Below are 26,584 nucleotides of genomic sequence, written 5' to 3' on the forward strand. Positions count from 1 at the left end.
TTTTGCAATGTGTCCGATTTTGTCGCAACGTGAGCAAACAACATCTCTAAATCGGCAGGTAGACCGGGGATGATTCCCTCCGCAGCTTGCGCAGGGCGGCAAGCGGGATTCGAATTTTCGCACCGGTTTTGTGTGGCTGCTGCGCATGCGATGGCTGTCTTCGCACTCGCTGTCCTCGGTTTCTTGATCGGTGGCCTCGTGATGCACCCGGGTTTGGTTCCGGATTGGGGTGCGCTGTACCCGCGTTGTAGCATTTCCGTAGATCTGTCCGCTGATTCCGAAGCTCTTGCCTCATCTAGCGCAATCTGCAGGTTTAAGTTGGGTTTGGCCAACAACCGTTTTTGTAATGAAATGTCCCGTAACCCGCATATGAGGCATATGCTAGGATGTGCTCGTCCAGGTCCCTGAACTCGCAATGTGTTGCTGCTTTTCGGAGCGCTGCAATGTACTGGTTGATGGATTCGTCCGCCTTCTGATTCCTCATGTTGAATTCGTGGCGGCGAATGTGGCGGGAAGGTTTTGGCGCGAAGTGCGTCTGCAGCATCTGTTGTAGCGCCGTCCATGTTACCGCCTGGATGGGGGTTGGCTCCGAAAGATCCCTGGCCGTCTCGAAGACCTCTCGACCGCAGTAACTCAGAAACATATTATTTTTCCGGGAGTCCGGTACCCCCATGAGATCGTTTGCCTCGAGGAAACATTCGAATCTCAGCATGTAGGATTCCCAATGCTCGGCTACTGGGTTGTATGGGGTTGGTGGAGCGTGCATCGCCATCTTGTCCTGCGTTCGAATTTGCCGCACTGAGATGGCTGCCGGAATTTCCGCCGAATTCCGGGGCTGGATCGAATCCGTGGATTCTGCTAGTAGATCTCTGTCCTATCTGCCTCTCAATCCCACCTTTGTTGCCAGTGTTAGATTCGGGCAACGAGAGAACAGACTTCAGACGGTAGTGACATAACAGCTCTTTATTAGTTAAGTAGTAGTGATCCAGCTTGCTATGGGGTCGTGCAGCTCCCCTTTTATAGGGAGCTAGCAGACCTCCCGTCCAATCAGAACCGTTCCTTGTTCCCGCCCTAGTGGCGGACCTGAGTGGAGACTACAGCAGTTTATGCAAATATCTAACAGTCACCAATAGGGGAAAAAACTGTGAAGGTCCATTCAAGCAGGATTTGCACTCATCTTCTCCCAATGGGGCCTTTTGAGGAGAAACTCCGCCAGTTGGCTTAGGGCTCACTCACCCTGTTGACTTTGGGATTCTTCTGGCTTCTTTGGCTGAAGGACCCTCAGAGGAGGGCCTGCCCCGGGGACCTGTTATGCTGTCGCTTGCTGATGGCATTGCAGCAGCTTGCACTTTAGAATGTGGCTCCAGAGAGCATCTATTAAAGTCAGTTACAAGATTATCGATCTACGGTGGAATTTAAAGACCATTGAGGTCTAGTCCTGCCAATAAACTGTCTGGGGATTTTTATGGATTAGCATGTAATAAAATAAGGCACACTTTGTCTGCTTTCTAACAACGTGAGTGGGGAAGACAAATAGTTTCTGCCAGCAGTTGACAAGTGCAGAGGACCAAGTGGTTCATCAAGCTCTAGAAAGCTTCTCCCCACTTCCAGGTCACATCTTCTGTCCTGCACAGGAACTTTGCTTTCCTACATTCATGCCATCCCTCTCCCCACCAGTCATCTCCAAAGAGCTACTAGGCACATGTCCTTCAGGATCAAAATGCATCTGACAGACATCTGACTGTGCGTCTGCACCAGCTGTTCACTTGCAAGGGCTTTGGAGGGAAAACAATGGCTTTGAACCAGAGCAAAACAGAGCTTCCTAAACTACTAGTGAGGGGCGCGTTTGCAATGGGAGGGGGTGGAAGGTGACACATCACCCAGTTCTGCATTTAAGAAGAGGCTACGGATGCTGGTGCTGGGGACAATGAGTGTCCTGATGATGGGGTAAGCAGAGGTAGAGTTTTGTCCTGATCTGGGACCAGAGCAGTCACAGCTCAGAGTCTTGAGGAGCTTGCGAATGCCACTGGAGCACCTTTCTACAATCTTTGCAACATCCTCATGGAGCACTGGAGTTGTATCAGTGGACTGGAAAAGGGGAAATCCTCTCCCTCTGTACAAAAAGCAAGAAAATAATAGAACTAGATTGAACCTCACAAAAGTCTGGAACAAATGATTAAGCAGTTGTCTGTTAGCATTTAGAAAATAGTATACTGCTTGTCAGAAGCCAGCATAGGTTTATCAAGAATAAATTGTGGCCAAACAACCTGATCTTCTTTTTTTGTCAGGGACCAATTTAGTTGTCAGTGGGAATGTGATGGATATCGTGACTTCAGCAAAGCAGTCAACAAGACCTCCCACAGTATATGACAAAGTGGGGCTTGAATTCTGCCGCTGTTCGATGGACATGGACGGTGGAAGCCAGCAAGTGTATGTCTAGGCTAGAGGGAAATGTTGAGCAGCAGACTGCAGGACTTTGCTCTAGAGCCCGTACTGTTCAATATATTTGCAGATTACTTGGATGGGGATTAGGAAATGCAATTATAAAATTTGTAAGCAATACAAAGGTGGGCCAATAGAAAATATCTTGAAGGATAATATCAAAATAGCTTTGATAGATTCAAGAGGATCTTGGAAAACAGGAACTTTGGACAAATTTCAAAAGAAATATATGCAAACTTCTGAGGAAGGAAAAATGGCATGAATATGAGATGGAGAAAAGCCATAGATCAACTTTTCCTTGATCTTTCAGTAGCCATCAGTCATCACAGCCTTTGGGGCCGCTTAAAGAAGTAGGGATGTACTTTTGTTAGCCATTTTCCTTTGGTTCTAGTCAGTGTTGGTAGAGAGGTCTGGCCCCAAACCTCTGCTTTCCAGGATCTGGAGGATTCAACTCTTTTCCTGGTCCTATTTAATTTCTATATGAAGCCACCGGGCAAGGGAATTTGTTGGTGCAAAGTTAAATGCCATACTCTGCTGATGATACTCAGTTGTGCGTATCTGTCAGACTGTTCAAGGCTATTTCCCAGTACCAATAAAGAGAATCTCTGTGGCTCAATATTGAACCATGGAATACTTGGTGCTCTCTGAGCTTGGTTGTTTGCTTGCAGATGTTTCATTACTCAACATCATCAGTGCTAGTGAGTTTGTGATTTGCTCCCTGTTTACATACAGTGGCTTGAACTGCCGGTGTTGGTAGCAATATGTCTTCCTCCTTGGTAATTCCTTGATTAGGATATCTTTTACTGCTTAATATTTGTCGGTTATTAACCCATGCTTATCTGACTGTTAGCAGCTGGAGAGGATGTCTTCTGGTGTTTTTGTTCTCTTCTTATTGTCTGTTTTGAATGATGTGAAAAAGATGATTTATTTCTATGTGCATGTTGATGGCTGATTTGTCTGAATGCCAAGCTTCTAGGAATCCCTGAGCATTTTGGGAATTTAGCTTGATCTAATCTTAGCCATAGGATACTCACACTTTCCCAGTCGGAGCTATGGTTGAGTCTGTCTATGTGTTCTGAAATTAAGGAGCTTTTGCCCTGTCTTGGTGTTTGTGGGCACCCTCTGCTTTTCTTCCAATTTGTCCCAAAGAGTGGCTATTACAGGGCATTACTGCTAGCAGAGGCAGAAGTAATGAGTCAAAACCAGCAGCTACAAAAGACATTCCATTCCCCACTATTTGAAGCCCAATTGTAAGGTCAGCCTTACTTGTGGAGAAGGGGAAAGGGAAATCCTCTTGACAGTGGAGGTGGTAGGGACTACATATCTGCAGTTCCCAGAAAGAACATGGTTCAAACTTCTCTTCAAAAAGCTAATGTCTGAGCGCTCTCTTGTGGATTCGTGGAGAATTGTGATTTCAGCAGGTTACCTTGAGAAATCAGGCTAAACCTGGAAAACCTCCCCTCCCCTCCCCACCTTGAGCTCTCCCTGGAAGGAAGTTAATTATTGAATATGCAATGTGAGTGTTTTAATTAAAATGGAAGAAATTTTCAATTTATGAAGAATTTTGGGTATATTGTTATTATTCATAATGCAAATTATTCCCGCAAGATGCTTCTGCATCAGATTCTAAAAAGTGGTTTAATTAACAAATGAAGGCCAATGTATGCGTCCCAGAATAATGTTGCAGGATCTAATCTGAGTCGGTTACCAGGACCAGAGGTTTGATCTTCCGAGCTTTCGCACTCGTGCTGGAGCCCATCCTCGGGGAGCTTCTCTCTCTCATCACACACACACACACACACACACACACTCTGCTAGAGAGAGAAGTTCCCCTGAGGATGGGCTCCAGCACAAGTCCGAAAGCTCAGAAGAACAAGACTCTGGTCCTGGTGACCGATCCAGATTGGATCTTGGTTTAATTACATTTGCCAATTCTCAGTCTTTGAAGTGCCTTTGTGTTAGACAAAATTGGACAATATGATTCTATATAGTCAAGATTCAATTCATTTAAAAATTGAATGGCAATATAAAATTAACAGCCTGACAATGTAAATTTTGAAATTTGAATAATTGAAATGTTCATTCATTTTTTTTCAATTTTCATGTTTGTTTTTTTCCTCCCTTTTTTTTCAAATTGGTTTCTCTTGGTTATTTTTAATATATTTTTATTTTCTAAAAATGAGTTCTTTTAGATTTTTCTTTTTACATATATTGTTATTTTATATTAGTTTTATAGTTTACCTTTATATTTACTATCATAAATATATTTAAGAAAATGTAATTGAATTTTCAGTTGAAGAAACTGAAATAATTTTTAATTGTTTAAGAAACATTTTGAGACAATGTAACTGAAAGTTTGTAAAATTCAATGACATTCAAGATCAAGCTCGCTAACCCACCCACCCCCAAATAACTGAGCTTTGCAAAGGTTGCATGATTGGCAGATTTCAAACCCTAAGGGAACTCTAAATACTTAGTCAATTTTTGTTCTGCACCAGATCAAATCCTCTATTTTGTATTTCCATTCACTTTTTATGTACATGGTAGTGTACACAAATATTGACCCAAAATTCTGCTGCTCTACAAAACTGACCAGTTGGGAAAAGGGCCACTGGGGTTTCCAGTCTTGGCTCAGGCGGAGGCCCCGGAGGGAGTCCCAATGGCTGGAAGGTGGTGGCTTGAGAAATATTAAGTTCTCAAACATTTTGGTCCCTGGACCCCTTTACCTTATACTCTTAAAATGACTGAGGACCCCCAAAGAGATTTGCTTTATGTGGGTTATATAGCTATTGATATTTGCTGTGTTAGAAATTAAAATTAAGAAATGTTAAAATTAGTAGTTATTTAACACACACAGACAACACCCCACACCCCGGAAGATCCGAGGAGGACTTGGTGATTGTCTGGCTCCTTCGGGGCACTGCATTTGACGGCCTGCAGCATAAGAACAGTCCAATATGCTGGCTGGCCCCATGCAGTTGGCTACTGAACCCACTGAAGGCATGTGCTGGGACAGCGCCTTCTGAGTGGCTGGGAAGGCGCTACTTGTGCTTTGTCTGAGTAGGTGGTCAGCTTGCAAACCAATTTTCTTTTGAGAGGTTACTCTTTCAGCACCAATGTGAGGCTTCTGGCAGGGAATAAGAGTTATACAATATTCTCTGGATATTTCCAAAACAGGAAATCATTCATATGAAATGGACATTTTTATCAGCATTACATCACCTCGATGGCAGGATGTAGCCCTTGTTAAAGCTAAAGCCAGCCAAACATGTCTTTAGGAAATTTGACCTTTCTCTTATGGAAAAGTATAACATCCCCAGATCCTCTTCAATTGACTGAAAATCTTCCTTGCTAAACAATCAACATAACTGCTAAAGATAATTGTTTTAAAACACTTTAAGATGATGCTGAGGCAATGTAGAAGAAATAGACTGGCAGTTTACGATTTAAAAGGAAAAGGAATGGAATGACCAGAGCCTCCATTCCGTCATGCCTCCTGAGTGCCTGTCAGCCGGCACTCAGGACTTCCCTTCCCAGGGCTGGGCCTCAGAGGGAGAGAAACAGAAGCCAGCAGAGGCGAGTTTTTACCTGCTGAGCCAGGTCCAGTTCTAACCTTCTTTGCAGCTCCCAGCCCACCTCGGAAACGTGACTGGGGGCGGAGGAGGAAGGAGTAGCGGCAGTGGGTCCTTCCCAAGGACACTGGCTGAGTACAAGAGAGCTCAGCTTAAGGAAGCCCCTGGACTGGCCCGGAAGAGCCCCACTTTCCTGGGGAAAACTTCATGCTGGTGAGTAAGGGGGAAAGGGAAAGTGGACGATCTCTCCTTCCTCATCTAGCCCCACATAACCTCCTGAATCCAGATTTCCCATTACCCAAAAAGAGTCACTGGTTGTCCCTGAGCACAGCTGCAGATTAGGACAGGTTAAAAGGAGGACTGGGGCCGCTGGGTGGGGACTCTGGGGAGGTATGTGTGTGAGAGAGGGGGGGAGGGAGGGAGGGAAAGTACATGCCGATCTGAGTACAGTCCCCAGTCCCTGAACTTGCCTAGGTTGTTTTGGGAGGGCAACATGGGTTTTCTCAGCTTGTGGGGGAAATGTACAAAAATATCAAAAAAGTGGAACTGCGAAGTGTCAGCAGCAGGGCAATAAACTGTGGTGCCCCCCTCCCCGCCAGACATTATATAAGGGAGGCTTTGCTATTAAATTGGGAAAAGGTTAAAAGATTACATTACTTAAAAACTCCAGTCTGGATATCAACCATTGAAGCATTTTCATATCCAACAATATATAAAAAGGAACAAACAGTTAGATATGTTGAAATATTGAATGCAGAGGGTGAACTCAAATCTATCCAAGAGTTCTTTTTTCTATATTCTCAGTCCTCTTTACAATGGTATCTAACTTTCCATCCTTGCTATCAGCTCCTGGTTGTAATTTCTGTATCGCTTGCATAATTGCCTCTAAGGTTACTCCCTTCTCTTGTTGAAGCATCTACTGTATTGATCTTTGTCCTCCTGCAGGTGAGGAGGCAGGGGTTGTTGTAGAGCCAACAGGTGTTATCTTTCTACTCATCTTCTAATTTTTTTCTTTTGTATGCTAGTCCAATTAATATCAAGTAATGTAAAAGTCCCAAATAACCACTGGAGTATCACAAAAAATTAAGCATCAGCTTATAAAAAAACAACATTATAGATAAAATGAAAAAAAAGAAAAAAGAGAAGAAAGAGGAAAAAGAAAAGATATCTTATTTTTTTAAAAAGAGAGAAAAAAGAATTCTTCAGTCCAATTTACTCAAATTTTAGAGCAAGCCATCCATTTGTCTCCAATAACTTCAAAAGGAAAAGAGAGCAAACAAATATCAGAAATCAATACTTCAAAGCTTCAAAGAAAAAAAAAGGAGTCAAGGAGCCAAGGGGAAAAAAATCACCAACTCCCCAGCAAGATAATATAGGCACTGCCACCAAAGCTAGAAGAAAAAGATTCAAAGTCTTTTTTTTAAAGATGAAAGTCTTTCCAAGGTCACTCTGAGCTTTCCCTTAGAGCTTCTGTTTGTTCCAAAGTAGGTTTCCAGATACTGAAAGTTCCACAGGAAACAGCTGTGTAAACAACTGTATTCCTGCCCCTATCAATTCTTAACCAAATAGCCTTCAAGGGAACAGCTTCTCTCTAAACAGTTCAGATAATAAAACTTAGTAACAATGTTTCAAGTGCACTAGGTGGCCTGTTAATTGTATCAACTCTCAATGCTTATTTTTTTCCGGCTCTATTTTTAACTTCAACCCCCTCCCCCCCGAAAATCGGAAATACAAAAAGAAAAGCCAAAAGAAAGAAAGGAGAAAGAAGAATCTTCAAAGCAATTAAGATTTAAATATATTCAGTGTCCCCACAAAGTCCAAAAGTAAACGTATAAAAAAGCACAATAACCCAATCCACATTGAATTGCGATTGACAGTCCAGCCTGGCTTCCGAAAATAAAAAGGGAAAAAAGAAAAACTTCAATTGGCCATCTTAAATCCGCCACTTTCTCTCTAGTCAGACTTTATTTTAAATTAAATTTCCAAATTTAGGGTGTTCTCTCTCCAATAGAAAAAAAGCTTTAAAAACTCTCACCAAAACGACATGCTTCTCTCATGCACTTGCATATAGGAGCTGTCAGCAGTTTCAGCAGCCTGGGGGCTGACTCGCGATCGCTGGCAAAGGGGGCTTTTTCCGGGTCACCAGAGACTTTGCGGGTGTTTCTGGGACCACAGGATCTCGCCCTACCTTTCACCGTTTCTTTGGGACGGTTTAGGTTCAGATTGGACTGTCCAGACGATCCCAATTCGACAGCTATCCGGAGAAGCCAGAAAAGTCGCCGTATCACCGTGATGTGAAGCTCCGTCCCCCCAACCCCTAATCATTTTTGTTGCTCTTCTCTGCACTCTTTCTAGAGTCCACATCTTTTCTACATCGTGGTGACAAAAACTGAATGCAGTATTGCAAGTGTGGCCTTCCCAAGGCATTATAAAGTGGTATTAACACTTCACGTGATCTTGATTCTATCCCTCTGTTTTTGTAGCCTAGAACTGTATTGGCTTTTTTGGCAGCTGCTGCACACTGTTGGCTCATATTTAAATGGTTGTCCACTAGGACTCCAAGATCCCTCTCACAGTTACTACTATTGAGCAAGGTACCACCTATACTGTACATACCAATAACCTGAGAATTAAACTAAAAAAAAGGAGAGGATGTTTAACAATAGTTGGCGAAAGCCTCCCATGCTTGACTTTTCAGCAAAGCGCTTTGTGTACAAAAGCCTTGTGTCAGTTCTGTGGGGACCGCACTGCACTGAGACAGAGGGAGGCCTGTGGAAATCTCTGGCAACTTGGGTGGCCATGTACTCCTTCTTGATCGAAGGTGCTCCATTTCCACTCCTCCCCCCAATTGCCAGGTCAGATGCAACATAAACTATTTTAATTAATGATGGGCCACTAAAAGACATGAGACCAATTCACCAACATAGGGCATTTCAATTGAATCATTGCCCTGCTGACTAATTAAGAAAATAATTCTTGCGAAGGATTCCAGAGAAAAATCATTTCCCACTGAGAAAGATTCTGAGCAATCAGTTAAGAGTGGCAGCACAGAGTTGCATTTGTGATCAACAGCTGGAGAGGCTCCGGCTGTGTCCTTACAATGGTGCAGAGTGAAATTAGTCTTTCTTTTTTAAAACAAAAGCTGTAGCAGACTCTAGCTCACTGCCTGGCCTGGTCTCCTAATCAGAGCAGGTGCATGAGTGAGGGGCAAAACAGGGCACGCAAACTCAGTCCCAGCTGCTCACCCTGGGGGGATCCCTCCCATTTCTCCACCCTCCACCTCCCCTAATTGGTTTCACTCCAGTTGCTTATTACTGACCCATCAATATATTTTTTCTGACGTGTGTGTGTGTTGTATTTGTGCTGATAAATAAATAAAGGGAGACTAGTATAGATCTATTTCAAGCTATTTAGCTCTCATCAGCTAGCCATACACTTACTGGGAATTGAACCAGGGCTGTATTGCATATTAGGCCGATGTAATTGCCACTGAGCCACAGGCTCTCTTCCTTATCAGCTAGGCCAGGGAAATAGGTATGTATTTGTGTTACAACCCCTGGTATGCCCAAATATGGGAGGGAGCTCACTAGTAGTCTCCCTTTATTTATTTATCAGCACAAATACAACACACACACACACACACACACACACACACATATGTATATGTGTGTGTGTGTGTATATATATATATATATATATATATATATATATATATATATATATATATATATATATAATGTGTGTGTGTGTGTGTGTGTTTTCTGAGGTTAAGGAAAACATATATATATATGTTTCTGTCAAATACATTTTCATAGTGTCCAGTATATTTGTCAATTTCTAAAATCTTTTATGAGTGGCCCTTCGCTTAGAAAGGGTATTCCAAAGAAATTTATTTAATTGAAAGCTTTATTTATTTATTCATCCATTAATCACATTTATATAGACTGATTAAATAGACTGATGGTCACAGCTCTCTAGGCAGTTCACACAATGCAGGTACAGTACAGATAAGGCCTAGAAGAAGGTGGTGTTCAGCAAGCATTTGGCTAAAACCAGCCTCGGCTGGAAACAGAGAAGGAAGTGAGAAAGAAATTTAGCATTGCCCTACCTTGATTCTCTTGTATAGTTGGGGGGGGGAGGGGAAAGAAGCTCTGCCAGGCTTCCAAGAATATGTTAATTATAGTTGCACTAATAAAGTCAGTTCCGGGAGTTATAGGGTTAGGGTTAGGGTTCACCAACAACCTTGTAGCCTAGTTTGAACTAATTAAAGTTTTTAAACTTTTCCCAGAGGGAATCTCAGATATAACAGATTCCACTGACCATCTAGAAAGTTAAGAGAGTGTGGATGACTACAATTGCAAATGGGCAGAGCGGAAAAGTGACAGTCTCCATTTCACTGAAGCCCAATTAAAAATAGCTGCAACTGGCTGACTCTGTTGAATGCCAGAAGATCCAAATCTACCCACTTCAAGCAAAATGAAAAAGATAGCAGAATTGGCCTCTCTCTCTAACATCCAGGCAAGGAAGACTTGAGGAACAGAAGAGGCCAACTCCCTTTCAGTTGTCTGATTTCTTTGTCCATTTTTAGTCAAGGGAGGAAAATTAGCTTGCTTGGAACACTGACATTATGCTTGATTTATTGATAGTTGCCTAAGCTATACAAAAAGTCCAGGTAAGGAAAATCACAAATGAAGGATTGAAAAGCTTTAATACAATCCAAAGGAAAACAACTCCTCTCAACCTGCTTTTTAAAAAGTTCTCCCTGTTTTTTCAGACAAAGCCACTATGAGGGATTCTGTTCAGATGGTGACCCTGTGGGGCAAAGAAGCCCCTCCCCACAGCATCACAGCTATCCTCATCACCGATGACCAGAGAACCATTGTCACCGGGAGTCACGAAGGCCAAGTCTGTCTTTGGGACCTGTTGCCAGACCTCCAGGTGTGAAACATTTTCCTGTCTCCTTCCAGGGCTGCTCCCAGCACCCGTCCGGTCAGAAGGAAAGCTCCTCAACAAGGACCGCCTCTCCCCATGCAGAATTGGCCATTCCTTTTGGGGACCCTAACCCTTTCACAGGCCAGGGAGGAGCGGTTTCATTCTTCTCAGTAGAATGCTATTTTCCATCTATGCTCTGTAATCAAGAACATATAATCCGTGATTGAAAATCAGTCCTTTTGATCTTGTTATACAGTTAATCTTTTGCCCTTGCAGATGTCATCAAGACAGATGCTTTTGGGGCACACGGCATCAGTGACGTGTTTGGCGAAGGCAAGAGATTTTGAGAAGCAATCGTACGTGGTCAGTGCTGCTGAGAACGGGTCAGTCACTCGGCATTTCCCATGACACCTCATCTGTGGAAAGTTCTGAGTTGCAGGAAATAGACATGCTGTTTTGGAACACTAGAGGTGCCTTGTGGCTTTTCTTAAGAGTAATTCTTGCTAAGGTAGGTCAGGACTGGGATGAGTATCTCTGAGATTTCAGGTGAAATGTAGAAGAGCCCCAGAAGGTGTTTTAATAAAAGAGGGAGGCCCAAGAGGAAAGGGAAGATTGGTCTTCTGAAATACAGAGAAGAGATAGGAGTCTTGAGCCATTCTCCAGCAACATGAGAAACGTGTAACCTGCCCCTGATGTCGGCTGCTAATAGAAGCAAGGTAGCTTGTTCAATGTCTGAGATAAAAGTCATTTTCTATGCTTTCTTTAAGACAGCTCACAGGGATGTTGACAAAACTGTTCCACTATAGGTGAGGAAGTTTAAGCCTTAACCATTTTAAAAAGCAGATTTAATCATATTTCAATAAAAACTGGTTTCAGTGTAACTTACACCTTATCCACTTCCATCTATCCTTAAATTTCAAAGTAAATCCCAGTGTGTGTGTGTGTGTGTGTGTTAGCACATCGTCAATTGTTGTTTTGGCAGTGAGATGAGCATTTGGGACATCACCAGTGGAAGGTGTGTAGAGAATACAAGGCTTCCATTTCGGCACACAGCCATTTGTGTAAGTAGAATGCATCCTTACCTGTGTTCTCTTGAGTTCCATCTTCTAGCAGCTTCTTCTTACATAGGTTTTGTTGGTGTCTCCAGTAGTTTGATGAAAAAATGTTCCAGAGGTGAGAAAGGACTAAAGTGAATACAGCCTGGGTTTTATACCTACATTTTTAAAAAATTGAGCAAAGATGCAACTAAATGAAGATTTTACCAAATGCTTAGAAGTCCCAAACTTCTGGTAAGCACTAGGGATTCAGGAATGCTTAGACTGAATCTGGCATGCTGTTTCTTTTTTGGGTGGTGTTACATCCATTAGCTTCTGTCTAGCACTGTGCCAAATTGAAGCTGCTGTACTTTCTGCCTTTTCCCTCTTTGGTTTTGGAATGAAGGAACCAACTGGATAAGATCAGGCCACCAACAAAGCATGTAGCTCCTGCTGCCGCGGAAATGCAGCTGCGCACATCTCCAGCTCCTGCTGCAGTTTCTCTAGCAGTGGGGCCATGAGCCTACTGGCAAAGGGGCTTCAGGCTTGGAACTAGTAGAGAAGTCACTGGTTTCAGACAGAATCTACAGATAGCTCCAAACAAAATGCAATGGCCTTGCTTTATTGTACTGCAGTGTCTCTTTAAGTATATCAAATTTAGAATTAGAATTAGTAGGCTCAGGAAACATTTATAAATGGAACCCAGTCGTGTGATTTGCTCGCATGGTGGGTGAGGCCAAGAGGAGTCTCTCTTCCACTTGTGCATGAGATCTCTCTGTTCTGTGAAGAAGTATCTGCTTCATGCATCTTTGGAACAGCACCCATAAGAGATTGAAATGGGAATGGAAAAGGGTCCACAGGGCTCCCTTTATAGTTTGAAACAGCCCAGATTCAAGCGTAGGATGCTACTGTGAGCTGTCCAGATGCACTATTTTGGTCGGCCACAAGAGGGCAGAATGCACTTGGCCTGATCCATGCATCTCTGGGGTCAGCATGCTGTTTGGTAAAGGATGTTCCCAACTAATGTCTAGTAGGGATAACTGGTGTGCTTCTCAGTGGACTTGGGTCCTGCCAGCTAATCTCTCTTGCCTTTTCTCCTTTGTACAGTATTACCACAGCTCATTTCGCATGGCAGGAGATGGCTGGCTGGTCTGTTGTGGGCAGTATAACGACATCCTCATTATTGATGCAATAACCCTAGTTGTGCTCCACACGTTAACTTCTTCTTCCACTTCAGACTGGATCAGCTGCATGTGTTTAGTGCGTTCTCTGAGGATTCAAGGTATATTTGCTGTCAAAAATATGCATGTTGGATGCTTCTATGCGAAGTTATCATCCATGCTTATCCATAGATACTATGATATATAGCAGGATTGATGTAAAATTATACAAAGAAATTACCTAACATTTCTTTGGTGAGTGGGTGGGCACATGCCTGTTTGGAAATTACAGGAATTGGTCAGAGCTGCAGAATACAGTACTATACATCGTTGTCAAGAAGGCTGATGGTTTACTCCCAGAAGAGCCTTCCACCTGCTGGGGAGGAAGGCTGGATTCTGTGGGACTCCTTTTCTTCTGGCCACACTTCTTAAGTCCTGGGACACATCAGGACTGCTGGTGCAAGGACAGTTTTGCCTACTCTCAGAACCCTGGGATAGTGAATGAGGGCAGAGCAAGCCTCAATTCTGAAGGCCCTGAACAGGAGCTGCAAGGACCCCAAATGGGTGCATCCACCCACAGAGACAAAGTAGGGCACCATGAGGCTGGGTTTAGGTGCATTGGCAGGGTCTTGACCCTTCCGTCTCGGGCAGGCAAGAGCAGCAGCATCATTTTCTTGCCCGCCACTCCTTGTGCCCCCTGCTTGTGACTCTCCCACAGCCATCCTGTTTCGCTTTTCCAGAGGATTCTTTACTAGCCGTATCTGCAGCAGGAGACCTTAAAGCCTGGGATTTGTCATCTTCGATCAGCAGGATACAGGTGAGAAGCAGCAAAGGGCCATATCCTGGGCCAGGTGTCTCTTTCTCTTCAGTCCGGCAGTGTTGATGCGGGGTGGTGGTGGACATAGAGGGGCCACAGGTGGTGTTGAAACTTCTGGAAAGTTCTGCATCCAGGCCCCGAGCTGAATACAAAGCAAGTTGTCACCTAGACAGGAGTGATCATATTTGATGTTAAACATGATGAGAAATTAATTTCCTGGACATGACATGGATTTTACAGGGGGGGAAAAACAAGTCAGTTTTTTTAAAGGGTCCAGTTCGAATCTCAGACAGATCAGAATAACTAGAAAATAATTTATCTTACAAAGAATTCCTAAGATTTGGTTGCAATTATATTTCTAGCATAAATTTCCTAAGAGAATCAAAATCTTAAAACATGTATATTTCCAAACTAGAAAATATGGACAACTTTCTAACTGTCCTAAATCAGATATCGTATGGCTTTTGGCATAAGACCTCACAACTATTGTGAGTATATTCTGAAGGAGTACAAAGGGGCATAGGGGTTATTCTAGGAATCTAGGAAATGTCATGATGCACAAACACTCTTTTCTCAGAAAAAACGGGAATTTAAGGAAAATATCAGTTAAAGTAGATTCTGTGCTCCATAGATACGCCAGTATAAAATCTGTCATCAGTCAGTCATATGGGGAAAAGTCAATGTAGTCTCCCTGGCTTTTGCTGTTTGTTTTGTGTGCTTGGTCTTGTTTTTATTCCTCCCCCCAATGACCTTTTTTTTTTCAATGTACAGGAGAAGCAAAACATTTTTGAGAGAGAATGCCAGCCTCTGGGCTGCACACCCTGCAATGCAATCCGATTTTGCACTTATACGGAGAGGTTGCTCTTAGTTGTATTCTCCACCTGCTGGAAGGTATAAGTTAAGCAATGCATGCAATATTAGGCATTTCTTCACAAATAACTTTAAGAGCTTATCAAAATGCAGAAGTTGAGTGAAAACTGAAAAATAATCATATACAAATTGTAATAGAGACTTAAGTCATACAAAATGATCATGAATAGACTAGTGTTTCATAAACCAAATCAGACTAAACTATTGTTACTGATTTTAACACACATCCATTTTCCCCAATTTGAGAAACTAAATTAAAGCTATACCAGAATGTGAACATTCATGTTTCATTCCTTTACAGTAATGAATCCAAATAATGTTTTTGCCTTTGCAAAAGGTATTTTGTTATTCTAGGGTCTTCAGAGGTTGTTATTCAGAGGTCTTCAAACTTGGCAACTTTAAGACTTGTGGACTTGTGAAACTCCCAGAATTCTCCAGCCAGCAGAGCAAGTCCACAAGTCTTAAAAGTTGCCAAGTTTGGGGATCCCTGTTTTAGGTGTTTCCTTCCATGTTTCAATCACTTTAGTGATTGAATGAGTTTAATAAATGAACTGTTATGCCCTGAGCTGATGAACTGTCTGGCCACGGTGTTCCTGGTGTGCCAATGCTTTTCTCCACTGCACTTGCTGGACAAAAAGAGCCCCCCTCCCCCCCGCTCAGAAATCTTCCACAAGGCCTTCATCACACACAGAGTTTCCACTGTTGCAAGATTCCTTACATGTGTCCTGCTTCCAAATTCACATTGCTCCCATGGTCTATAACTGCTTCCTCTGATGAGAGGGAAGTGAAGGATGGGACAGGGCTCTGGCTAGAAGGGATAGATGTGTATCTTTAATTCCCCCCTTTATAGCAACAGGGGGTCACCTTCCTCCTCTTTGTCTCTGGCTTCAGGTATACGATTACTGTGACTTTTGCTTGCTGTGGAATGAGTTTAGCCCAAGTAGTCAGACCTTGGCAGGAGGGGAAATCCTGGCTGCCCACAGGTTGATCATTTGGACAGAAGATGGGCATGGCTACATCTATCAACTGGTGAACAGGTGAGACACCCCAAGTGCAAGGGGGTTGGCGGAAGCACCAACTGGAGCCTGTGAAGCCATTTTATGGCAAAACCATCCACATTTCTAAGATCCCGACTGGGGGACCCTCCCTTTGGCCCAAGGAGCTTTTGGTCAGGCATCTGCATGGCCTTGTTGGTCGAGAGGGCATGCTCTTTGGGGCAATTCCCAGAAGGAAGGCTAACAGAGTAGCTTTCCTTCCCATGCATGGTCAGAGGACTGATCCTTCCTCTTCCCATGTCTTTAGTGGGCTTTCACGGAGCATCCAGCCATCCAAAGGAAGGGTGCTGAAAGAAACCGTTCATCCTGTTCTACTTTCTTCTACTGAGGTGCAAGGCAACAAAGTGAGTTGGCTGGGTTTCTAGAAACTTCACTGGGTTTCCATAAATGCAAGTACCATTACCAACCAAAGCCCATAAAGCTAGGAAATGAGGGCATTTTCTCCAAGGATTTTCAGTTTGCCATTCGGATCTCCATGGATTCCATTGTAGGAAGTTAAAGGATTTTAAAATGGCTCCTTGCTTTCTTTCATGCTTCTTGCTATCTAAATTTGTGTTCTCTAAGCTGAAAATCAATTTATGAGTGAGTGGAAGCCACTCTCAGCCTCAGGCTATTCAAACTGCTAGAGGAACACAGGTGAAGTTGAAGCATCATTATCATTAATGAGTGTGTTTCGTAGACTGCCGTACTAATATTCAAGAAAACACACAGAAAACTGTGTGAAGAGGGAACAAGCAGAAGCAGAAGTGATCTGCAACCTGTGAATTGGAACTTGTGGGCGCTCCTCAAAGATGCTGAAGAAGTTGATTATTTGCCAGCTAACACAGCTCCTCCTCTTCCGGGATTTTATTTTCAATAGAGTTTTTCTTACGTCATGGGCTTCATGAACGAAAGGAAGGAACCCTTTTATAAGATTCTTTATTCTGGACAAGCTTCTGGGAGGATTACTTTATGGCATGTTCCTGATGTGCCTGTTTCAACTCTAGATGGCTCTCCAAAAGGTTAAAATCTATTTTTTTATTTTAGAGGTTGCATGGCAAAAGGTGAAAATGGGACCTCCTAGCATAAACTCCAAGACTTACTACTTTGCTTATCTTCTCTATTGTATTCAGAGGGTGATATGGGTTTGGATGTACATCACTGTTAAATAATATAGGCATTGGGAAGGGAGACAGTACGTAGTGCAAATGGCTGGAGAAGGCCATTAGGAGGGGTGTTTGCACTCATGTTCTGCTTATTCTCTATCCAAAGGCTTTTGTCAGCCCTGAACACTAAACTAGCGGGACCCAACTCTCCTCGATAGGAACTGGAAAGTGCCATCGCTGGCATCTCATGGGGTTTTTTTCCGCAGTGATCCCAGTAGCAGCCTCCAGGACTCTGCAGGATAACTTTAACTTCTACCATCCGATAGCTGAAGGTATCCCTGATCGCCCCTGGGGAGCTCCCATCACGGTTTCTACATACATCCCCAGCCTCCAGAAGTTGGTCTGTGGATATAAAGATGGCAGAATTATCACCACACCAGCTTTGCATGCTGCAAAGGCCAGACTGCTGGGAGAGGCTTCCGTGCAGAAAGGTGAGCAGCTTTGCAGCACCATTCTTTAGTTCACAATAAGGGGGGGGGAGGCATTAAGGTTCCCCCCTCACCTGAATAAAACCTCCATCAACTCCCGAGTGCTTCAGGGACACGGCACTGACTTTTCTTGGCCAGGAGCTCTTTCTCCTGGGCCTCCTCGACTCCTCAGCTCTCCACACCTGCAACCGTGGGTTTCCTGGGGGTCCAACTGAGCTTGGCCTCTTGGCCCTCAATCCCAGAACAAGTGCTCGTCCGTCGCCACGGGGCAGCCATTTTATGAATATGGCCTCCCCCTCTACCTCCGCCGGGGTCCAGAAAGGCCGGCTCCGGTTCCGGCTGCCCGGGGTCGATCTGGGAGACCTGCTGCTGGATTCCCCCTCGGGGAGCATTCTGTGCCGCCCACTCCTCTCCCGCCTGCTCCCAGGGGCCAGCGAGAGCCCCCGCGCAACGCCCGCCTCTGCCGGGGCTCCTGGGCTGCAGAAACACGGGGCGTGGGGGTGATCCTGGCGGTACTGGTCTCTGCCCGCCCGACTTTTTCTTGCAGACGCCGCCGCGATACGCGTGCTGAACGGCGCCAGCGCCAGCGGCGTAACGGCCCTGCTAGTGCTACCCGGCCGGCCGGCGCCTTGCTGGCTGCTCTCCGGGAGCCGGGACTCCTACGTCGTCTGGTGGGACCTCTTCACCGGGGAAGCGCTGCACCGCTTCGCGCTGGACGCGGGGCCCGTCGCTCGCCTGGTCCTCTTGCCGGACAGCTGCAGGGTGAGTCGCGGCGCCCGAGGCGGCTCCCTGGGAACTCAACCAGACGGGCCGGCTTCTGCTCCACTCCAGCAGTTTCGGGGCGGGCTAGAGGGGGCTCCTGCCCTGAGCGCAAGCGCCCCCGAGGCCGCACGCCACATGTAGCTCTTCCCGAAGTCCCTCTTGGGACCGACCGAAGAAGTCTTCCTTGCCTTGTCTTTGTAGCGGAAAGGTCACCACCTCGTATGCTGCGTGTGTAGCGACCACTCCGTCGTACTTTTGCATGTGCAGGAGCGCGCCTGCCTTCTGCGTGCCAGGAAACACCTTTTTCCCGTGACAGCGTTACGGTGGCAGCCCGTGGAGAATCTGCTGGTCGTGGGGTGTGAAAATGATTCGGTTTACGTTTGGGACATTGAAACAGGTGATGGAAGCGAGCCTGCCCCGATTCTCCCCTTCCCTTCTTCTGCAGCAGGCAGGCCCTGGGCGTCCTTTGGAGCTACTTTTAGTGATCAGCAGGAAGGGAACAGACGTACTCTCATCTGCCCCTTATTTTCCCTCCTCCAAGTCCTATTTGTGATTATTAGAGGAAGCAAAATTGGGCCCGAATAGATCTGCTTTTTGTCTCTCACCCAAAACCTAGACCTTTTATAAATACACTGCAGAAATGTGGGTGACAATTAGATAGCAGGGATCTATGCCATCATCAAGTGGCCATCTCAGTTATCAGCTCAGTTAATGGTAAGTTTATGGACAAATAGCCATGGACCCTGAATCCTTATCTTGCTTGTCCCAACAGAACCCAGATTTCGATTGCAATAATTGGGGCGGCCACTAGAGGGCAGCGTTTCTTAGCCTTAGAGGAACTGTACCTGTCCAGGTTTGAATTATCAGAGGATCGTGGTCTATACTGGCTTCTTTTTAATAATGAGATTTGAAAAATTGTGGCCTGGTCCTGGAGAATGCAGGGAAAGAGACCTGCTGCTGTGAACATCCACCTTCCTTTCCCCCTTTGCCTAGGAAGTCTAGAGCGCCATGAAAGTGGGGAGACAGCCAAAGCGATCCTTGTTTCCTGTGAAGATTCTGGTCTTATGGCCGACCCTCTTTATGCAGCCTGGGAAGAAGATGGCCAGCGAGAGAAAGGTCTGGGAGGCTCGCTATCCAGCTCCTCGGCCTTTGGCAGTTTTTCCTGCAACAGGCTCGCTCATCAAAGGTCTTTTTGTCCTCAGGTGAATACACAGAAGGAAGCAGTTGCTGGGTGTGTGAATGAAAGCCTGGCTTTTTTGCGCTCCCTTTAGAAACCTGCCTCCATTTCTTCCCCATCACCTCTGATGGCTCCTCCTGCTCCTCCCCCCCTCTTTGGAATGCCGCTTCCAAGGACCAAGAGCTCCCATTGATAGCTTTTAGCCAGGTGTGGTGTTTGTTCTACATCACCATATTTGGTGGCTTCATCCATTCAACCTTAAGAAAAAGGCATCTTTTTAATTGCCCAAGTGTTGAAAAATGGGCATACAGTATACTTATTAGCCCCCTCATCCATACAAACCTTTACAGCCTCTCTACCTGCCTGTGCAAGGTCTGGGCATTTTCAGATGTCAAGTGTGCATTCTGCAATTAGTCATACCTTTTTTTTTCTATTAGCCATCCATAAATTTAGAGGAATGTTTTCAAATGAAAATGAAGTACTCACCAAGAAAAAGCAGCAGCAGCTCTTAGTAAAAAAATGTGTTTGGCAAACAAGAAAATGGCCTTGAAAAGGCTCCCTGGCTATTGCTGCACGTTTGTGTTATGTTACAAGGAGTCTCTCCTCTTCCCCTCCCCTTCTTTGGGATACAGGAAGGAACGTGGGAGGAGAGGGCTTTTTCAGGAAAACACGCAAGTCAGCAGCATCTGCAGGCTTGAGGAAAAGAGCACAGGAGACCTTCAAGTTTTCCAGTTGTTTGTTCTGGTGCCTGCCTACCTGCTCTTAGAATGGCTGGGAGTCTGCCTGTCTTAGAGCTAAGATTAAAATTTGCCTTGGAAACAAGCTTGTCCTTTCTCTTTGTCTCTTTGCTTGTTTGATCTGTTTACAGGTTAAGGATGGCCAACCTTGGAATGCTGATTTCTGCCTCATGGAGGCACACATTGCAGAATTGCTGGAGTCCAAAGTGGAAAACAGGGTTCTTATTAGAGCGGGCTGCTAGGGAAGAAAAGAGGTCAAGGCAGGGAGGGCTCTTCATTTCAGAAGAGGAAGCATCAGCATGCCTGCTGCCAAGTGGGATGGACCTGCTGGGGGGAGAGAGCCAGGTCCCCTGGGAGAGAGAGGGGAGATCCCTGGACAGATAGCATTGGTGGCCAATGACTCACAGCCACTTGGCTGTGGATGAACTGAGCCTAGAAATCCCTCTGACCAGTTACAACTCCTCAAGCTTTTCCTTTATGGCTGTTTCACTACACATTGGAAACATGTTTGTGTCATTTGATTGTTGCTTTTCCACATTTCTTTACCTTACTGAAACGTCATTTATTCCTCATGCTTTTCTGTTTGGTGTTTTGCTACAGTATTTTCAATAGTGGCTTGTTTTATACTTCTTTTCAAAGGCGAAATATTTGCATATTTATTGATTACATTCATTGTTACGTGGCATGCACCTGAATTGAATATGAATATTTTGTTATACTATTTAATTATAATTATTGCACTGACTATGGTAACGTCAACTAAATTATTAAAACATTTATCTTTCAGTTAACTGCTCTCTGCTGGGCTCAGGGGCCTTTTGCTGTTTGGCCATTGAGGGCAACATGGGAGAGCATGAGTGTCAACATGCTCCTTTTTGATTTGGAGAAGCTGGTGGGATTGCTCTGCTCCTCTCAGGCCAATGGACTGAAGTCCTCCAATTCCTTCAGCGCCATCGACAATTTAAAGAGAGCCAGAAGCGCAACAGAGAAAAGGACATTAATGTTAAAGAGAAACAGAACTTCCGGCTCCCTCTCTCCGGTGGATGGGCAGGTCAGAGTGGCCAGTGAAGAACAAGACTCTGGGGAGGTGCATACAGGTAGAACCCTGGACCAAAGTGGTGGCATCAAAAGAAGCAAAAAAGCAAAGAGTTCCAAGAAGATGAAAAGGCAGTCCTCTAGAAAAACCAGCCCAACTGTTGCCACAGAGGCAGCCAAACTCCTTTTGTCCTGTTTTTTCCCCTGGGGTGTGAACAGAGTGTTGGACGGTCATTGTGTTCAGTATTTAGGTATTTTGAGACTTTTCTCTCCTGTCTCCTTTGGACTGCTTTCAAAAAACAATTATCTTACTTTGATGTTACCAGGATGGAATAGTGCTAATCCTGAGAGGATGGAAAAGCAGCAGGAGGTAGTCAATCTGTTTTCTAGCAAAGTGCTGCATTTACACAGCAAATACTGTAGTGTAATCCAAGAGCAAGCAAGCAAGAGGAATGGATGGAGAAATACTGTTACTTCTACAGAGCAAAGGCTGGTTTTGGCATATTTGTTGAGCAGGATGTCTTTAGTTCAAAGGATAATTAACAGGCCTTCTGAAAAGACCAGGTAAGACTGAATCTAGCTTTTTCTGAAATAAAAATTGATTGCTGTACAGTAGTTAGAAGAAATGGATGGATGAGCAGTTCTTGCCTATCCTATGTCATTCACATATAATCTAATCTAAAATGATGCATTTGGGGCTCCCTTCTCCCCAGTCAGCTTCTGGTCACCAGCCTATTCCTTTGAAAGTCCTGAGCTTGCCTGGTTCCTGGGAGAAGGTAGCCTTTGAGACTTCCTTGCATTGTGTGTCCCACTCTCCTCTTTCACAAAGGAAGATCAATCTCTCTATATATTAGATATAGATATATAGATATAGACAGACAGACAGACAAACAGACTGACTGTTGGCCCTTTGCTGTCTGTGTCTGGGGGGGGGGGCGTTCCCTGAGAGACAGACGATCTCTTTGCTTTCAGCCTCATGAAGCGCAACAAATGGAGACCTGCAGCCTCTGTGGTCTTGGACGATCTTAACCGGGAGTCTTCTCCAGGTGAGTCCTGGTGACACAATAATTTCAGCACATGGTACAATAGAACTGAACATTATTAAATAAGATATAAATTCCCCAATACCAAGATTTCATTTAAAGTAAACATTTACTTTATTTATTTGCTCATAGGCCAAAAATACTAAAAGAAACACCTAGCATAGATGACACCAAACTAAGTGAAAGAAGCTATAAGAGAAAGTAGAAGGGGAAAGGCACCTGTGTCCCTGCGGGTGGGGGAGGATTGGGAGGAGGGAGACCCAGACTCTGGTTCTGCTTTGGAGTGACTTTGAGCCAGTCCCCAGTCCTCAACCCTCAGCTGAGAAATGTACAAGCAGCTACCTGCCACCCGAACTGGGCCAACCTGGTAGCTTATAGTCAACATTCTTGTGAAAGGCCCTTCCGTTTTCACTTCACATGTCACTCTTGAGCAACTGTCAAGGAAATGGATCCTTTCTAGAGAAAATTATATTCTGTAGGAACAAAATCCTAGCTGACAATGTTTCTTCTGCTTTAGACATGTTCAGGTTTCCTGTTTGTGAGGCAGATAATCATTCATTTGTCAAGTTAATTTCTTGCTGGAGAGACCAATCTGTAGAGGTAAGAAATGAACATCATTCCAAGGACTTAAAATCCCCCCAGGTTTCAGTAGGGGGAACAGTCTTGCAGAGACTGTGGGTCAACAAAGTGGAAGTTGATCCTGAATGGGGAGCATTTCTTTCCCATGCTGTGGGCCATTTCCTTTGGCACATTCTACAGAATTTTGTATGAAAGTGGCAACTTGGTACTCAGCTAAATTGCTTGATGCTTAATCAAGGAGTCCCTGCTCATGCCTCCATGTGTATCAGAGTGCCCAGTGGGACTGCTCTGGCTGAGCCTTCAGCCTTCCAAAGGGAGGGGAGCAGCTAGAAGGGGAGCTGAACAGAAGAGACCACAGCCTGCTTGTATCTTCATCTATAGAAGTACCATGTGGCTGACTCCCATCTCTGAGCAGGTTGCCTGGGAAGCCTTGCTGGCTGCCATAGGCATCAAGACTGTTTCGTTGTACATGTCAAAGATATTTGTTGTAGGAAAAACTTTGGAACAATTCAGGATAAACATTCCCTGCATATAGAAGAAAATATGTGCCCAGCCCCTTTCCCTGATATGCATGGGATATTTTGGAATATTTCTCCTCCAGCACTTTCCTTCTACTCAGCCTGCAACTGGGCCGTTGCTGCTAGGAGACCCCAATTCAGCTCTTTTTGCTCCTTCCCTGAACCGCCCAAAAACACTGGTCCCTTCTGGGAAAAGAGTGGGGCCAAGTCAACAGAAATTTAATTCCCCCTCTCTCTCTCTCTGGCAGGTGATGGAGGCCACTCAGGCAACATTGCTGGCTGAAGTGGAACAGAGCATGCAGCAGAAAACCCTGGCTGGAGGCTGTGGGCAAACAAATTCTACCAGTTGGGAGTCAGAGGGGGCCAAGAACCCCCCTTTTGGTAAGTTCACAACAGTCATTTCGGGAGGAAGTGCAGAGCAACCTGAGGCCTCTTAGTAGGCCTATCCCTATTAGTTTCGGAGGCAGAAAAGTGGTGAAATCCACATTTATGACCCCTGTATTTACCCGCCTCCTGCATTAGTTGAATGGTGCCATCCCCTCCCCCACCAAGTTATACCAAGAACTGCTGCCAGTTGTAGATTTGGGTCTCATCTTCCAGCAGTGGTGCTTGACAAAAGAGACCTGGTGATGGCACTGGCTTGTGTCTTTGTAGAGTCCTGATAGAATCCCGCTCCCTCATACAAGGGAATGAAAGGACTCCACTAGAGTGACTAGACGGGACCAGAGTTGTCCTTGGTTCTTCTTAGAAAGCTGTGATTAAGACCTTTAGCCAGAGGCTGTTCTCATGACCATGGACTGCACTTCAGCTGGTGTCCATTAGAGCCACGCTTCAGATTGCAGCTCTTTCCTGTAAAGATATACAACTCAATTTAATGTTCTCTCATCCGACACCCACCCGTGGTTGCAGTTCATTCCTTTCGCTTTGTCAATGCTCGTTTACAAGTGTAGCTCTAACATTAGTGGTCAAGTATTGAAGGAAACGCACTGGAAGAGCCTGTAGAATTGCAGCTTATTTCACTCCTTGCTTCATGTTGTTTAGCAGAGAACTCCTTAATGCAACAGGAATCAGATTTGCCAGGCATTTTACACAAAATCCAATTGTCCAGGCACCATACCAGGTTTGTCCCAAACCTTAGGAGGATAAATTCCAATAGGTCAAGCCTCATATGGAAGCATATATTTGGGGTGCCCATGCATGGAATCTGATCCTTTAAAAATGTTCTCCACATACAGTGTGTGCTGTGTGGAAGAGATACTTAAGCGTCCACGTAAGCGCAGCAGCAGTGCTGGCAAGTTAGTAATAACAGACCATTCCTGCCGAAATTTGTGTGAACATCCCTCATAAACCCTCCAAAAATCTCTGTAATGGATTACACTACAGTATGTGCATAGTTAGGGGAATGACCTCTGCGAGCTTGCCTCTTTTCCTCCCTGCTTCCTTGGCATGGGGAGTCCAAGAACTGGGGGCTGGAAAGGACCACAAGGATCATCTAGTCCAATGGTGGCTTCCGGATCTCGTCGCAACCGATATGCTGTGACGGGGCCGGACGTCCACCTCGGGCATGCGCACGGTGTGCGCACACCACCACTCTGCAACGGCCCAGCTGCTCGGTGAGGTCGCACAAGCGCCATACACGGTGCGTGTGGCGCAATTGTCCTGTTTCCCTCAAAAAGAGGTAAGGAACGCAGGTGGGCGGGCGGGCCCACCGAAACACTGTTCAGGTACAGTAGCTGCTGCTCCCAGCTGCCACCGGTATGCCCGTACTGGGCCATACCGCCCGGAACCCATCACTGATCTAGTCCAGCTGTAACCTTATAGGACCCAGCCATGTGCAGCTACCCCAATGTGAGCTGTTTTCACAGCTACTCTTCCAAATCCTGCTGGAAAACACCAATTTTATGGTAGTAGGGAAGAAGACTTCCACTCACTTTAGAAGTGCTGCTGCATTTGCTACTTCATTGTGGGCTAAAAAGTTGGAAACTAAACTCCACTGAGTGGAAGCAACACATGGAAGGGCATTTCTCTTTTAATGTTCACTTTTGTTGAATTCATTTTAATCTCAAGATTTGGAAGAGTGGGCTTGCTATTGAAAGATTATAATATCTTGTGATTCTTCTCAGGTACCATAGGCATGATCAAGTGTGAGAGCTGCATATCCACACCAAATGTTGAAAATGGGGAAGGTTCTGCAGAGGAACTGGGGATTCCAGGTGAGGTTCTTCTGATCAGTGGAGCCATCACGCCAGCAGATACCTACAGCTGGTTTCAGCAGCTTTTGTGTCAGATTTTGGTTGGACATTGGGAAAAATCTACGATTGTAACAATGATTCAAGCATGGAGCTGACTTCCTTAGAAAATGGTAAACACTCATGGCTGGAAGTGGCCATGGGTCAGAAAATTCTCACAGAGCAGGTTTGTATCTTTCAAATTAGAATATCAAAAAGATAATTCATATTATTATTATTGTTCAACAGGTGTAAACAACCCACTTCCTTGGGTATCCAAACTGTGTTCCTGCAAGGTGTGTTAGAAGAGTGGTTGAATTTTCCCATAAGAAGAATTGTTGCAGACATAGAAGTGTCTCCACTATTCTTGGCTGATGCTGGCTTGGGAATATTTTATTAACAAGTGCGTAAGGTTAAAATTTTAATTTGTAGTAGTTTATCATTTGATGGTTTTTAAAACATTGCAAGTGATTAAAAGCGGCATAAAAAATAAATATAGTCAATAAAGGGCCTCATGCATTCTTAGTGGTTGCTGCTTAATCCAAGGTCTAGGAGGTAGTGGACATGAATGGGCCCTAAACACCTCCTTGGCAAGGAAAGGCAACTTCCCCTTAGGGTAAATTGTAATTCATTATTCTGCAATTAAATTAGACATCTGTGACTAACAGTATCCCAATTTGTCTGCAGGGCATTAGAACTCCATGGCCCTTTTTGTCTTCTGTAAGTAAGGCAGGCATTGATGGTGAAACTGGCCAGGCGTACAGCAAAATATTCCCTCTTTCTATTTCTGGCCTATCACGAGAGGAGAAAATAAAGAAATAATAGATTCATGGAGGTTTAACACATTTTATCTTCTTCTGATTGCATGTCTGTTCGTTTATACAATGTATAGGCCTCCCATCTTACCTCAGGTAACTCTACTTACAATCATAAATCATGTTCCCAAAGGATATGCGAAAAGGACTGGGAGACAGGAGCCTGCTTGTTAAGGGAAGGAAGTATGAGGGCTGATATATTGCAAGAGAGATTTGGCAATATCCCTCTAGAACT

General features: G+C 44.7%; 1 protein-coding gene across 1 annotated transcript in view; it reads left to right on the forward strand.

Annotated features, from left to right (window-relative positions):
- The window catches only part of WDR72 (WD repeat domain 72), a 30,723-nt gene extending 4,509 nt beyond the window's left edge, over positions 1-26,214 (forward strand). Inside the window, exons 2-20 of the mRNA XM_081965305.1 lie at positions 10,789-10,952; positions 11,223-11,329; positions 11,929-12,007; positions 13,088-13,262; positions 13,881-13,957; positions 14,729-14,848; positions 15,719-15,864; positions 16,130-16,226; positions 16,742-16,883; positions 17,234-17,458; positions 18,003-18,217; positions 18,419-18,614; positions 19,211-19,419; positions 20,919-21,730; positions 22,139-22,212; positions 22,727-22,809; positions 23,555-23,687; positions 25,430-25,519; positions 25,784-26,214. Coding sequence (XP_081821431.1) covers positions 10,800-10,952; positions 11,223-11,329; positions 11,929-12,007; positions 13,088-13,262; positions 13,881-13,957; positions 14,729-14,848; positions 15,719-15,864; positions 16,130-16,226; positions 16,742-16,883; positions 17,234-17,458; positions 18,003-18,217; positions 18,419-18,614; positions 19,211-19,419; positions 20,919-21,730; positions 22,139-22,212; positions 22,727-22,809; positions 23,555-23,687; positions 25,430-25,519; positions 25,784-25,839 — 3,189 coding nt within the window. The 5' untranslated portion in view covers positions 10,789-10,799 and the 3' untranslated portion in view covers positions 25,840-26,214. The remainder of the gene's footprint in view (positions 1-10,788; positions 10,953-11,222; positions 11,330-11,928; positions 12,008-13,087; positions 13,263-13,880; positions 13,958-14,728; positions 14,849-15,718; positions 15,865-16,129; positions 16,227-16,741; positions 16,884-17,233; positions 17,459-18,002; positions 18,218-18,418; positions 18,615-19,210; positions 19,420-20,918; positions 21,731-22,138; positions 22,213-22,726; positions 22,810-23,554; positions 23,688-25,429; positions 25,520-25,783) is intronic.
- The last annotated feature ends 370 nt before the right edge of the window (positions 26,215-26,584 follow it).

This window comes from Natrix helvetica, assembly GCF_964273705.1.
Source record: "Natrix helvetica genome assembly, chromosome: 12".
Classification (NCBI taxonomy): Eukaryota; Metazoa; Chordata; class Lepidosauria; order Squamata; family Natricidae; genus Natrix; species Natrix helvetica.